We start from the raw sequence: 12,790 nt of genomic DNA, 5'->3' as shown, positions 1-12,790 counted from the left end.
TAAAGCAAGTTCTTAATGACCTAAAAAGGGCTTTAGACTCCCACACAATAATAGTGGGAGGCTTTAACACCCCATTGTCAATGTTAGATCAACGAGACAGAAAATTAACAAGGATATGTAGGACTTGAGCTAACCTCTGGACCGAGTGGACCTAACAGACATCTAAAGAACTCTCTATCCCAAATCAATAGAATATACATTCTTCTCAGCACCAAATCATACTTTTCCTAAAATTGACCATATAATTGGAAGTAAAACACTTCTCAGCAAATGCAAAAGAATGGAAATCATAACAGTCTCTTTGATCTCAGTGCAATCAAATTAGAACTCAGGATTAAGAAACTCACTCAAAACTGCAGAACTACATGGAAACTGAACAACCTGCTCCTGAATGCTACTAGGTAAATAACGAAATTAAGAAAGATGTTCTTTGAAACCAATGAGAACAAAGACATGACATGCCAGAATCTCTGAAACACATTTAAAGCAGTGTGTAGAGGGAAATTTATAGCACTAAATGCCCACAAGAGAAAGCAGGGAAGAGCTAAAATTGACACCCTAACAGCATGATTAAAAGAACTAGAGAAGCAAGAGCAAACATTTCAAAAGCTAGCTAAACACCAGAAATAACTAAGATCAGAGCAGAACTGAATGAGATGGAGACAGAAAAAACCCTTCAAAAAAATCAATGAATCCAGGAGCTGGTTTTTTGAAAGTATCAACAAGATAGATGACTGCTAGCCAGGCTAATAAGTAAAGAGAGTAGAATCAAATAGATGCCAAAAAAATGATAAAAGGGATATCATCACCAATCCCAGAGAAATACAAACTACCACCAGAGAATACTATGAACACCTCTATGCAAAAAAACTAAAAAAATCTAGAAAAATGGATAAATTCCTGGACACATACACCCTCCCAAGACTAAAGCAGGAAGAAGTCGAATCCCTAAACAGACCAATAACAAACTCTGAAATTGAGGCAGGAATTAATTGCCTATGACCCAAAAAAAAGTCCAGGCCCAGATGGATTCACAGCCAAATTTTACAGAGGTACAAAGAGGAGCTGGTACCATTCCGTCTGAAACTATTCCAAACAATATAAAATAAGGAAATTCTCCCTAACTTATTTTATGAGGCCAGCATCATCCTGATACCAAAACCTGGCAGAGACACAACAAAAAAGAAAATTTCAGGCTGATATCCCTGATGAACATTAATGCAAAAATCCTCAATAAAATACTGGCAAACCATATCCTGCAGCACATCAAAAAGCTTATCCACCACGATCAAGCTGGCTTCATCCCTGGGATCCAAGTCTGGTTCAACATATGCAAATCAATAAATGTAACCCATTACATAAACAGAACCAGTGACAAAAACCACGATTACCTCAATAGATGCAGAAAAGGCCTTTGACAAAATTCAACAGCCCTTCATGCTAAAAACTCTCAATAAACTAGGTACTGATGGAACGTATCTCACAACAATAAGCTATTTATGACAAACCCACAGCCAATATCACACTGAATGGGCAAAGACAGAAAGCATTCCCTTTGAAAACTGGCTCAAGACAAGGATGGCCTCTCTCAACACTCCTTTTCAACACAGTATTGGAAGTTCTGGCGAGGGCAATCAGGCCAGACAAGGAAATAAAGGGTATTCAGTTAGGGAAAGAGGAAGTCCAATTGTCTCTGTTTGCAGATGACATGACTGTATATTTAGAAAACCCCATCATCTCAGCCCAGAATCTCCTTAAGCTGATTAGCAACTTCAGCAAAGTCTCAGGATACAAAATCAATGTGCAAAACTCAAGCACTCCTATACACCAGTACCAGACAGAGAGCCAAATCATGAGTGAACTCTCCTTCCCAATTGCTACAAAGAGAATAAAATACCTAGGAATACAACATACAAGGAATGTGAAGGACCTCTTCAGGGAGAACTATAAGCCACTGCTCAAGGAAATAAGAACAGACACAAACATACAGAAAAACTTTCCATGCTCATGGATAGGAAGAATCAGTATTGCGAAAATGGCCATACTGCCCAAAGTAATTTATAGATTCAATGCTATCCCCATCAAGCTACCATTAACTTTCTTCACAGAATTAGAAAAACTACTTTAAATTTCATATGGAACCAAAAAAGAGCCCAGATAGCCAAGACAATCCTAGCAAAAACAAAAAGCTGGAGGCATCATGCTACTTGGCCTTATACTACAAGGCTACAGTAACCAAAATAGCATTGTACTGGTACCAAAACAGATATATAGATCAATGGACTAGAACGTAGGCCTCAGAAATAATGCCACACATCTACAACCATCTGATCTTTGACAAACCTGACAAAAACAAGCAATGGGGGAAGGATTCCCTATTTAATAAATGGTGTTGGGAAAACTGGCTAGCCATAGGCAGAAAGCTGAAACTGGATCCCTTCCTTGCACTTTATACAAAAATTAACTCAAGATGGATTACAGATTTAAATGTGAGGCCTAAAACCCTAAAAACCCTAGAAGAAAGCCTAGGTAATACCATCAGTACATAGGCATGGGCAAAGAATTTATGATTAAAACACCAAAAGCAATGGCAACAAAAGCCAAAATAGACAAGAACTTCTGCACAGTAAAAGAAACTATCATGAGAGTGAACAGGTAACCTATAGGAGAAATTTTTTGCAATCTATCCATCTGACAAAGGGCTAATATCCAGAATCTAGAAAGAACTTAAATTTACAAAAAAAAAGCAACCCCATCAAAAAGTGGGCGAAGCATATGAACAGACTCTACTCAAAAGACATTTATGCAGCCAGCAAACATGAAAAAAAGCTCATCATCAATAGTCATTAGAGAAGTGGAATTCAAAACCACACTGAGATACCATCTCACACCTGTTAGAAATACGATCATTAAAAAGTCAGGAAACAACAGATGCTGGAGAGGATGTGGGGAAATAAGAATGCTTTTACACTGTTGATAGGAGTGTAAATTAGTTCAACCATTTGGAAGACAATGTGGTGATTCCTCAAAGATCTAGAAATAGAAATACCATTTGACTCAGCCATCCCATTACTGGGTATATACCCAAAGGATTATAAATCATTTTATTATAAAGATACATGCACACATATGTTTATTGTGGCACTGTTCACAATAGTAAAGACTTTGAACCAACCCAAATGCCCATGAATGGTAGACTGAATAAAGAAAATGTGGCACATATACACCATGGACTACTATGCAGCCATAAAAAAGGATGCGTTCACATCCTTTGCAGGGACATGGATGAAGCTGGAGACCATCATTCTCAGCAAACTGACACAAGAACAGAAAACCGAACACCATTATGTTCTCACTCATAAGTGGGAGCTGAACAATGAGAACACATGAACACAGGGAGGGAAACATCACACACCAGGGCCTGCTGGGGGGGTGGGGGCGGGGGTAGGGCAGGGAGAACATTAGGAGAAGTACCTAATGTAGATAATGAGTTGACAGGTACAGTAAACCACCATGACACTTGTATACCTATGTAACCTGCACATTCTGCACATGTGCCCCAGAACTTTAAGAGAAAAAAAAGCATGTTAGAGCAGGAGGGACTTGTGACACCATCTAGTCTATAGTTTCCTACAGTGAGGTGAACACATCACTGGTGCAAGATGATTCTAAGGACAACATGCACTGAACTTTTTAAAAGTCCTGTGCTTATTTTCATCTTTACTTCTTACTATTTGGGTCAACACTGTCAAACTATTTAGCTTTGGTTCCTCACGAAATCTTTTAATGTCTCTGCACCTTAGTTTTCTCACCTATGAAATGTAGAAAATAGCACCTACTTAAATGCCTGGCAGCTAATATGAGCTATTTAAGAATTTGCAGTTAATATTATGATTGCTTTAAAATAAATTAGAAAAATATCTGTAACATGCCTATACATGATTTTTTGGCTATTTCTTTAGACAAATTTTCTTTTAAACTAAATTTACTCAAAGAGATGATTTAAAGAAAAATAACATGTTAAAATCACTTAGGTAGGTCACAGAAATAGCGGAAAGTATAAAGATGCATTTATGACTAGATGTTCGGGAACCCTTGTTATTTAGTCCACTTCCTCTCTCGTTTCACAGAGAAATTATGTCTGGGATTGGAAAACCCCTCAACCAAGCGTTACAGAGAGAACTGGTTGCAGGGGTAGGGCTTGGCTGCTCTGCCTGAATTTTCAGTTTGGTGTTTTTAGTTATACTACATTTATTAAAACTTATCCATGGGCAGACACTCATCTAAGAGGCTTAGTGGATCTAATCATTTAATGCTTATAAAAAATCCTTTGAGATATGTACTATTATTATGCTCATTTAACATATGAGAAAATGAATACTCACAACAATAAAGGAACTCTCAAGGTCTCACACTGAGTGTGTTGGGAAAGCAGGTACCAGGTACAGCCATTTCTGTTAACTGCTGAATGGAATATTTCCTCCTAAATCTGCACCATTTGTGCCTTGAACCCAAACTATTCATGGGTTTGAATTCCACTTTAAGAACATTCCAGGAACCAGGTGTCCATTTGTTCAAATGGAAGTTCCAGATAGCTCTGGCCTTTTTCAGTTATTCCCTCAATCTTAGAAGGGAACCCCTCCCTGATAGCATTAGGAGAAATACCTAATGATGGGGTGATGGATGCAGCCAACCACCATAGCATGTGTATACCTATGTAACACGCCTGCACATTCTGCACACGTATCCCAGAACTTAAAGTATAATAAAAAGAAGGGAACTCCTCCCTGTCTCACCTGCAGCAGTTCCAGTGCTGAGCCGTGGCGCCTTCGCTCCAACTCTGAGATGAGCTCTTGCAGGGCCTGGCTCTGCTGGGCCAGCTCAGCCTCTTTCTCCCCCAGGATTCTCAGCTGTTCCCTCTCATCCTTCTCCAGCTCCTGCAGCTGCCTCTGTTCTTCTTCAACCAGGAAGTTTTTTTGCTGCACAAACGCTGCGTGAATCCTAGATTTCTGTGTTTCCACCTTTCTCTTTAGTGTCAAGGGAAAGAGAGATGGTTTTTATGAACATCGCCCAAGCTTTGGGAATGGAGGTATTGGTACCTATTCCTAACCCCTAGAGACTCCACTCTGGCGGAACACATACATACACACACACGGTTTTGCTTATGAGGTAGGTAGGTGAGGTTTTCTGGTACAGTGAGGGGAATGGACTTGGTGAGGGCACACTGTAGCTGGCCCACAACCACAGCTACATGAATATATGGCATCAAGAACTTTTTTCAACCTCTCCTTCAAACCCAGTTAGCACTCAAATGTGCCACTGTGTCTTCATGTCTCAGTGAGTTACTGAGAAAAAAACACTTGTTCCCACCTCCTACAACCTCACAAAGCCAGGCTCATGCCACCACCTCTAAGTCCTGGGAAAGGGGAGGCTGTGGACATTCTTTGCCTTTCCTCTCCATTTAGTAACTGGAAGGTCACTGGATGACACACGAGGATCTGTTTTGTCACCACAACCCGACTAACATCCTACCTCAATCCCAAATGTTCCTCTTCTGGGATCTACTGGGGATGGGCTCCTTCCCCTCCCCTCTCATCCCTGACATGTCCCACCTCTCCTAGGAAATCATCAGTGCAGAACAAACATTGATTCTTCATTATATTTTGGACCAGAGATCTGGATGTGGTCAAGTAACCACCTGGTCTAATGGGTATTCCTATTTCAGGCCTTGATGGCTTCCTTAAGTTTATTCCTCACAGCCCTTGTCACTTCCTGAAAGGCTTAGCTAGCAGTTGGGTTTTTCTCCTAGGATATTTGTCTCAGACGCCCAGGTGATGATGCCATCACACCTCTGAGACTGGACTTAGAGGAGCTTGAAACTTTAGGGTATAGCTAGATCCTCTCAGCACCTTCTTCCATGATTCTTGATCCTCAGGCCTGATGGGGAGCTCTCCTTTGAACCTGCATCATTTTTATTCCCCTCTATCTGGAAATCTAGAGGGCAGATGGTTTCTGGAGAGATGGACCAACTCTATCACTCCTTAGACAGGTACAGCTATGGTTAAGGCTGTGAGTCAAGGACCCTGGACCCTGTCCAGCCTTCCAGGCTAAGATCCCCATAAGTATGTTATTCTTGCCTTCCAGTCTGCTCTCCTCATTCCAATGTCCACTTCCAACTTCTCAGCCAACTCCTGCTTTCTTCTCAGTTCCCCTAATGCCACCTGGAGCTTCTCCTGCAGAGAAAGACAGCATCTTAGTCTCTATACAGACCAAGTAATAGGGTGGGGGTAATCTTTGAGCATTTTCTCATGCATATCTCCCACTCCTGGGGAATGAGAAGGTTGGGTTTAGCTTATAATTCTCCTCCTACATTAGACATGGAGAGAGGTAAATCCCTCCTTTCTCTAACTCCTCCAATACAGAGGTGTTCCCTTCCCATTACCCAATCTGAAAAGAAAGCACTCATCAGGGCCCATCTTCTTTCCTCCTGTTTGTGTCACTAAGGCCTCACCTGGTACTCCTGTGCAGCCTCCTCAAGAGGGACCATGGAGTGGTCACGGTGTTTCCGTGATTGGGCACACACCCAGCAAAGGGCCTTCCCATCTTTCTCACAGAACAGGTGAAGTCTCTCTCCATGCACTGCACACAGTTCTCCCTGTGTGCCCTCTTTGGTATCCTGGCTGATTTCTCTAAGGTTGTCCACCATGTTGGCTAGCTGTCGGTTGGGGCGGAGGTTCTTGAGCAGAAAGCGCTGCCGGCACACAGGACAGACACCACCCCCATTTCTCCCAACCTCAGAGATGCATTCCTGGCAGAAGCTGTGGCCACATTCGATGCTCACAGGCTCCACGAAGGGGTCCAGGCAGATAGGGCACGTGACCTCCTCCCACATCATTGTCAAGCGTGCTGCTGAAGCCATAGCTGTGCCCTTCCTGTTAAGCAGCAGTGTGGAGACCTTTGTGGGGGCTGCCTGGTAGAGAAGAAAGGGAAAAGAGAACATGAGAAAGTCTGTGTAAGAAAAACAAAAAGTCAACATAATCCCTATCAAAATACCAATGGCATTCTTCACAAAAATAGGAAAAAACAATCTTAAAATTTACATGGAATCACAAAAGACCCAGAATAGCCAAAGCTATCCTGAGCAAAAAGAACAAAATTGGAGGAATCACATTACCTTACTTCAAATTATACTATAGAGCCGAAGTAACCCAAACAGCATGGTACTGGCATAAAAACAGACACATAGACCAATAAAACAGAGTAAAAAACCCAGAAACAAATCCAGACATCCACAGTGAGCTCACTTTCAACAAAGGTGTCAAGAACAGACAGTGAGGATAGGACAGTCTCTTCAATAAATGCTGCTGGGAAAACTGGATATCCACATGCAGAAGAATGAAACTATACCCCTATCTCACCGTATACAAAAATCAAAATGGATTAAAGACTTAAATCTAAGACCTCAAATTATGAAAGGACTATAAGAAAACATTCGGGAAACTCTGCAGGACTTTGGACTGGGCAAATATTTCATTTAAATATCCCACAAGCATAGGCAACCAAAGCAAAATTGGACAAATAGGATCACATCAAATTGAAAAGCTGCTGCACAGCACAGAAAACAATCCACAAAGTGAAGAGACAACCCACGGAATGGGAGTAAATATTTGCAAACTATCTATCTGACAAGGGATTAATAATCAGAATATGTAAGGAGCTCAAACTGTATAGGAAAAAAATAATCTGGTTCAAAAATGGACAAAAGATCTGAATAGATATTTCTCAAAAGACAAATGACAAACAGGCATATGAACAGTTGTTCAACATCACTGATTATCAGTAAAATGCAAATCAAAACTACAATGAGATATCTTACCTCAGTTAAAATGTCTTTTATCCAACAACAGCCTATAACAAATGGAGAAAAGGGAACCCTCGTACGCTGTTGGTGGAAATGTAAATTAGTACAATCACTACAGAGAACAGTTTGGAGGTTCTTCAAAAAACTGAAAATAGAGTTACCATATGATCCAGCAATTCCACTGCTAGGTGTATACCCCAAAGAAAGGAAATCCGTGTATCAAAGTGATATCTGCACACTCATGTTTATTGCAGCATGTTTCACAATAGCCAAGATTTGGCGGCAACCTAAGTGTCCATCAACAGATACATGGATAAATAAAATCTGGTACATATACAAAATGGAGTACTATTCAGCCATAAAATATGAGATCCTGTCATTCACAACAACATGAATGGAACTGGAGGTCATTATGTTAAGTGGAATAAGCCAGGCACAGAAAGACAAACATTGTATGTTCTCATTTGTAAGCGGTAAAAATCAAAACAATTGAACTCATGGAGTTAGATAATAGAAAGGTGGTTACCAGATGCTGGGAAGAGTAGTAGGGAGGGTGTGTTGGGGGGAAAGTGGGATGGTTAATGGGCACAAAAATAGAGTGAATTAGATCTAGTATTTGATAGCATAACAGGTGACTATAGCCAATAATTTAATTGTACATTTGAAAGAGTATAATTGCATAGTTTATCACGGATGATCAATGCTTGAGGTGCTAGATGCCCCATTTACCCTGATGTGATTATTACACATTGTATACCTGTATCAAAATATTCCATGTAGCCCATAAATATACCTACTATGTGCCCAGAAAAATTAAAAAGAGAAGAAAAACAAAATGATGCAAAGGAAAATAAAAAAATAAAAATGGTGGCTCACACCTGTAATCCCAGCACTTTGGGAGGTCGAGGTGGGTCGATCACCTGAGGTCAGGAGTTCGAGACCAGCCTGACCAATGTGGTGAAACTCTGTCTTTACTAAAAATATAAAAAATAGCTGGGAGTGGTAGTGGGCGCCTGTAATCCCAGTGACTCAGGAGGCTGAGGCAGGAGAATTGCTTGAACCTGGGAGGCAGAAGTTGCAGTGACCTGAGTTGGTACCATTGCACTCCAGCCCAGGCAACAGAGGGAGACTCCATCTCAAAAAAAAAAAAAAAAGCATAAAATTAATGGCAAAAACAGTAATTACTTTTGCATGGACAAACAGTTTGTTGAATAAGTTTATTCTTCTGAATAACAAGAACTCCTCCATTGTTTGGCCCATTGATCCACTGAGACAGAAGGAGAAACTGAGTCCCTAAAAGAGGGAGTAAAAATTAGCAAGAACCTCATAAAGCTGACAGTTCTTTTATCATGTCCATTCCTGCTTAAACCCTCAGTGCCCATTCATCTTCTCTGGTACCAGCAGGCCTCCATGTTGCTGAGAAACTAGTCATAAAATAGCTACTTTTTACCATGTAACTTCTATGTGCCAGAGATACTACATGCTTTGAATACATCTTAATTAATCATTCTAATATTGGCAAAAGTCAGGTGTATATATGTATGTATATGTATGAAGGTGTATATGTATGTACATGAGCATGTATATATGTATATATTAACACAGAGCAACAGGAACTGTGGGCAGCACTCCCTGGGCTCTTCTTTCAGCTGCTCCAAACTTAGTTTAGTTCCTGACATCACTTCTTCTATGACAAAGAGTAATTTTGAAGGCCTATACATTTCTGGTTGAACATCCTAAGCAGCCTGCCCCTCTCACCTCTAGAGGACTTTTGGACCTGGGAGTCTCCAGAATTGCAGATCTCCCTCACACTGGGCTTCCCTATGCTCCTGGCTAAGCTGTAGTGCTGCTGACTCTCTCAGCTGCACCCAGCTCTCATCCCAGCTCAGGTGCCAGCGTCGGGGCAGCCGGGCCCCTTCCCCTTCTGGGTAACTCCACAGTCATGTCCACACCCCAGCCTCCTCCCAAGTCGGGGGCAGCCAGACCCCTCCCCGTTCTGGGTAACTCCACAGTCATGTCCACACCACAGCCTCCTCCCAAGTGGGGGGCAGCCAGACCCCTCCCCCTTCTGGGTAACTCCACAGTCATGTCCACACCCCAGCCTCCTCCCAAGTACGGGGCAGCCGCACCCTACCCCTTCTGGGTAACTCCGAAGCAGTCGCGTCCACACCCCAGCGTCGTTCCAGGTTAGGAGGCCAGCGTCGGAAGCACAGAGGGGCTTGGATTGAGGGATCCCTGGTGGGAGAAGGGGCAAATGGGACCGGCTCAAGGATGGAGACTAGTTGGAAGGAGCTCTGCAACCCTGGGGCAGGGGGAGAGGTCTCCTAGGAGGGCAGGGGTTCCTTGATCTACTGAGGTTCACTCACCTTTACAGGGGACTCGACCCGGTAGCCAGCTCCCTATTTCACTTTCAGTTTCCGCTCAGAGCTGAGTCTGAGAGGAAAGGGGAGGGAGGAGCAGTGGGCGGAGCGGAGCCTTGAAAGGGTGTGTGGAGAAATGCGGCTGAGAAGGAAGAGACGTGGGAGGAGAGAAGTCAGAGGGCCTAGGGGAGGCTTCTCTGAGACTGGGAAGTAGTGAAAGCCCAGTAGCCCGTGGTCCTGGGTGCGCGCCCCCTCCCATGTCTTCATTATCTGATTTAGTGAAATATCTACAAGATGGGGGAGTCCGGGCTGCTTTCTTTGACACTGGTTATCACCCCACACCTAGATGACGTGTCCAAGTCTGGAAGCTGCTTTTAAGGAGGGTTGGATGCAGAGAAGAGTGGCTGGTGCTCTCCCTCATGTGCCGTCATCTGCTTCTTACTTCCAGAAGCTAATTCATTTCATGTGACTATTATTTTTTAACATCAGGTGAGTGATTTATTTCGCATGACCCAAAGGTAAGTATCCAACCAGTGACTGGTGAGAAGGGAGTTGACATTTGACAACCAACTCTGTTCTTGTCGCCTAGCTAGGGACAGTCTCAGGTTATATTTAATTTTTAATCATTAAATACACGGAATATAAAATTTACCAAAGTAATTTTGTTTTAAATTTTCAATTTTCTGTGTCTGTAGTAGGTGTATATATTTATGAGCTACATGAGATATTTTGATACAGGTATAGCATACGAAGGGATGGCTTAAGTTGGTGAATGGTAGTCACCTCCATGCGAGCAGATAGAATTGATCTTGTATTTCACCTATTTCCATTTATCATTTTCTCTCCCATCCCAGATGTGAGACACAATATGGCTATGGCCACATTTATTAGTTTCAAGGCAAATGAAGGACCCTAGAAACAGGCTGTAGAGAAGCTAAAGAAAATATTTCATCAGAGAGAAGTTAGCATTTCAGCAAAACTCACATACAAATCCTTTAAAAAATTATCTTATTACTCAGGAAAATTAGGCTGGCTTCTGCAATGGTGGCTGCCCTTCCCTCCGCTGAGCCTGATCATTCCTGGTTGCTCTCTAACTGATGTTCTGGGTGTGAAACTCTGAAGTGAAAGTCTTTTCTAGCCTGCTAGGCTTTATGTGGGGGAGACCTGTGTGGCCTGTTTCCCTGTGTTCAGTTCCTTTTTCTTTCTAGGCGGTGGGTAGCTCCCTCCTGCTGGCTATCTGGTTTTATCGGCATCAGCCAGTGCTTCCACCTAGATCTGCGCTGACAGCCCCAGCGCCAGCTGAAGTTGCTGTTCTACCCTGTTCGGGCAGCTCGCTGAGGCTTTTCAGCCTGGCAAAGATCACCTGTTCTGTGGGTTGTAGAGGGCTTGGGTGGAGCGCTGCATCCGAACTGAAGTCCCAGAGGCGGAGATCCCCCAGTCCTCGGGTCAGTTGCAAACACCTCCTGGGTGGGGCAGTGACCTGCCTTGCCTTAACTTGCCCTATTTGGTTTATACCCACTGTCCAACCAGACCCACAAAATGAACCTGGTACCTCATGTGGAATTGTGGAGACCATTTGGCTTCTGCGTCTCATTGGGAGCTGCATTCTTGAGCTCCCTCTTATTTGGCAACAAAAGCCAAAATAGACAAAAGGCATCTAATTAAGCTCTAGAGCTTCTGTACAGCAAAAGAAACAATCATTAGAGTGAACTGGCAACCAACAGAACGGGAAAAATTTTTTGCAATCTACCCATCTGACAAAGGGCTAATATCCAGAATCTACAAAGAACTAAAACAGATTTACAAGAAAACAAACCAACCAATCCATTCAAAAGTGGGTGAAGGATATGAACAGACACTTTACAAAAGAAGACATCTATGAGGCCAACAAACATATGAAAACATGCTCACCATCACCGTCATTAGAGAAATGCAAATCAGAACTGCATTGAGATGCTATCTCCTGCCAGTTAGAATGGTGATCATTGAAAAATCTGGAGATAACAGACGCTAGAGAGGATGTGGAAAAATAGGAACACTTTTACACTGTTGATGGGAGTGTAAATTAGTGCAACCATTGTGGAAGACAGTGTGGAGATTCCTCAAGGATCTAGAAATGGAAATACCATTTGACCCAGCAATCCTATTATTGGGTATATACCCAAAGAATTATAAATTGTTCTATTATAAAGACACATGCACACATATGGTCACTCTGGCACTGTTTACAATAGCAAAGACTTGGAACCAACCCAAATGTCCATCAACGATAGACTGGATAAAGAAAATGTGGCAAATATACACCATGGAATTCTGCGCAGCCATAAAAAAATGAGTGCGTGTCCTTCATAGGGACATGGATGAATCTGGAAACCATCATTCTCAGCAAACTGACACAAGAACAGAAAACCAAACACCACATGTTCTCACTCATAGGCGGGTGTTGAACAATAACACATGGACACAAGGAGGGGAGCATCACACACTTTGTCAGTTGAGCGGGGGCTAGGAGAGGGACAGTGGGGGTGGGGGTGGGGTAGGGAGGGATAATGTGGGAAGAAATACCAGA

The 12,790-nt window shown here is 42.5% G+C and overlaps 1 protein-coding gene across 3 annotated transcripts in view; it reads right to left on the bottom strand.

Moving 5' to 3' along the window:
* Positions 1-10,310, bottom strand: part of TRIM21 (tripartite motif containing 21) — a 16,326-nt gene extending 6,016 nt beyond the window's left edge. Inside the window, exons 1-6 of one of the 3 annotated variants that reach the window (XM_017532848.2) lie at positions 10,228-10,274; positions 9,996-10,096; positions 7,877-7,942; positions 6,512-6,970; positions 6,138-6,233; positions 4,797-5,027 (exon numbers count right to left, since the gene is read on the bottom strand). In XM_017532848.2, coding sequence (XP_017388337.1) covers positions 4,797-5,027; positions 6,138-6,233; positions 6,512-6,919 — 735 coding nt within the window. In that variant the 5' untranslated portion in view covers positions 6,920-6,970; positions 7,877-7,942; positions 9,996-10,096; positions 10,228-10,274. Of the gene's footprint in view, positions 1-4,796; positions 5,028-6,137; positions 6,234-6,511; positions 6,971-7,876; positions 7,943-9,995; positions 10,097-10,227 lie in introns of all 3 variants that reach the window. The other 2 variants (XM_037740063.1, XM_017532847.2) reach the window with 2 other exon arrangements.
* Positions 10,311-12,790: the final 2,480 nt, after the last annotated feature.

Source organism: Cebus imitator, unplaced genomic scaffold (genome assembly GCF_001604975.1).
Source record: "Cebus imitator isolate Cc_AM_T3 unplaced genomic scaffold, Cebus_imitator-1.0 Scaffold79, whole genome shotgun sequence".
In the NCBI taxonomy this organism is placed as follows: domain Eukaryota; kingdom Metazoa; phylum Chordata; class Mammalia; order Primates; family Cebidae; genus Cebus; species Cebus imitator.
Note: the sequence above shows the minus strand (reverse complement) of the source record. Positions and strands in the feature narration are given on the sequence as shown.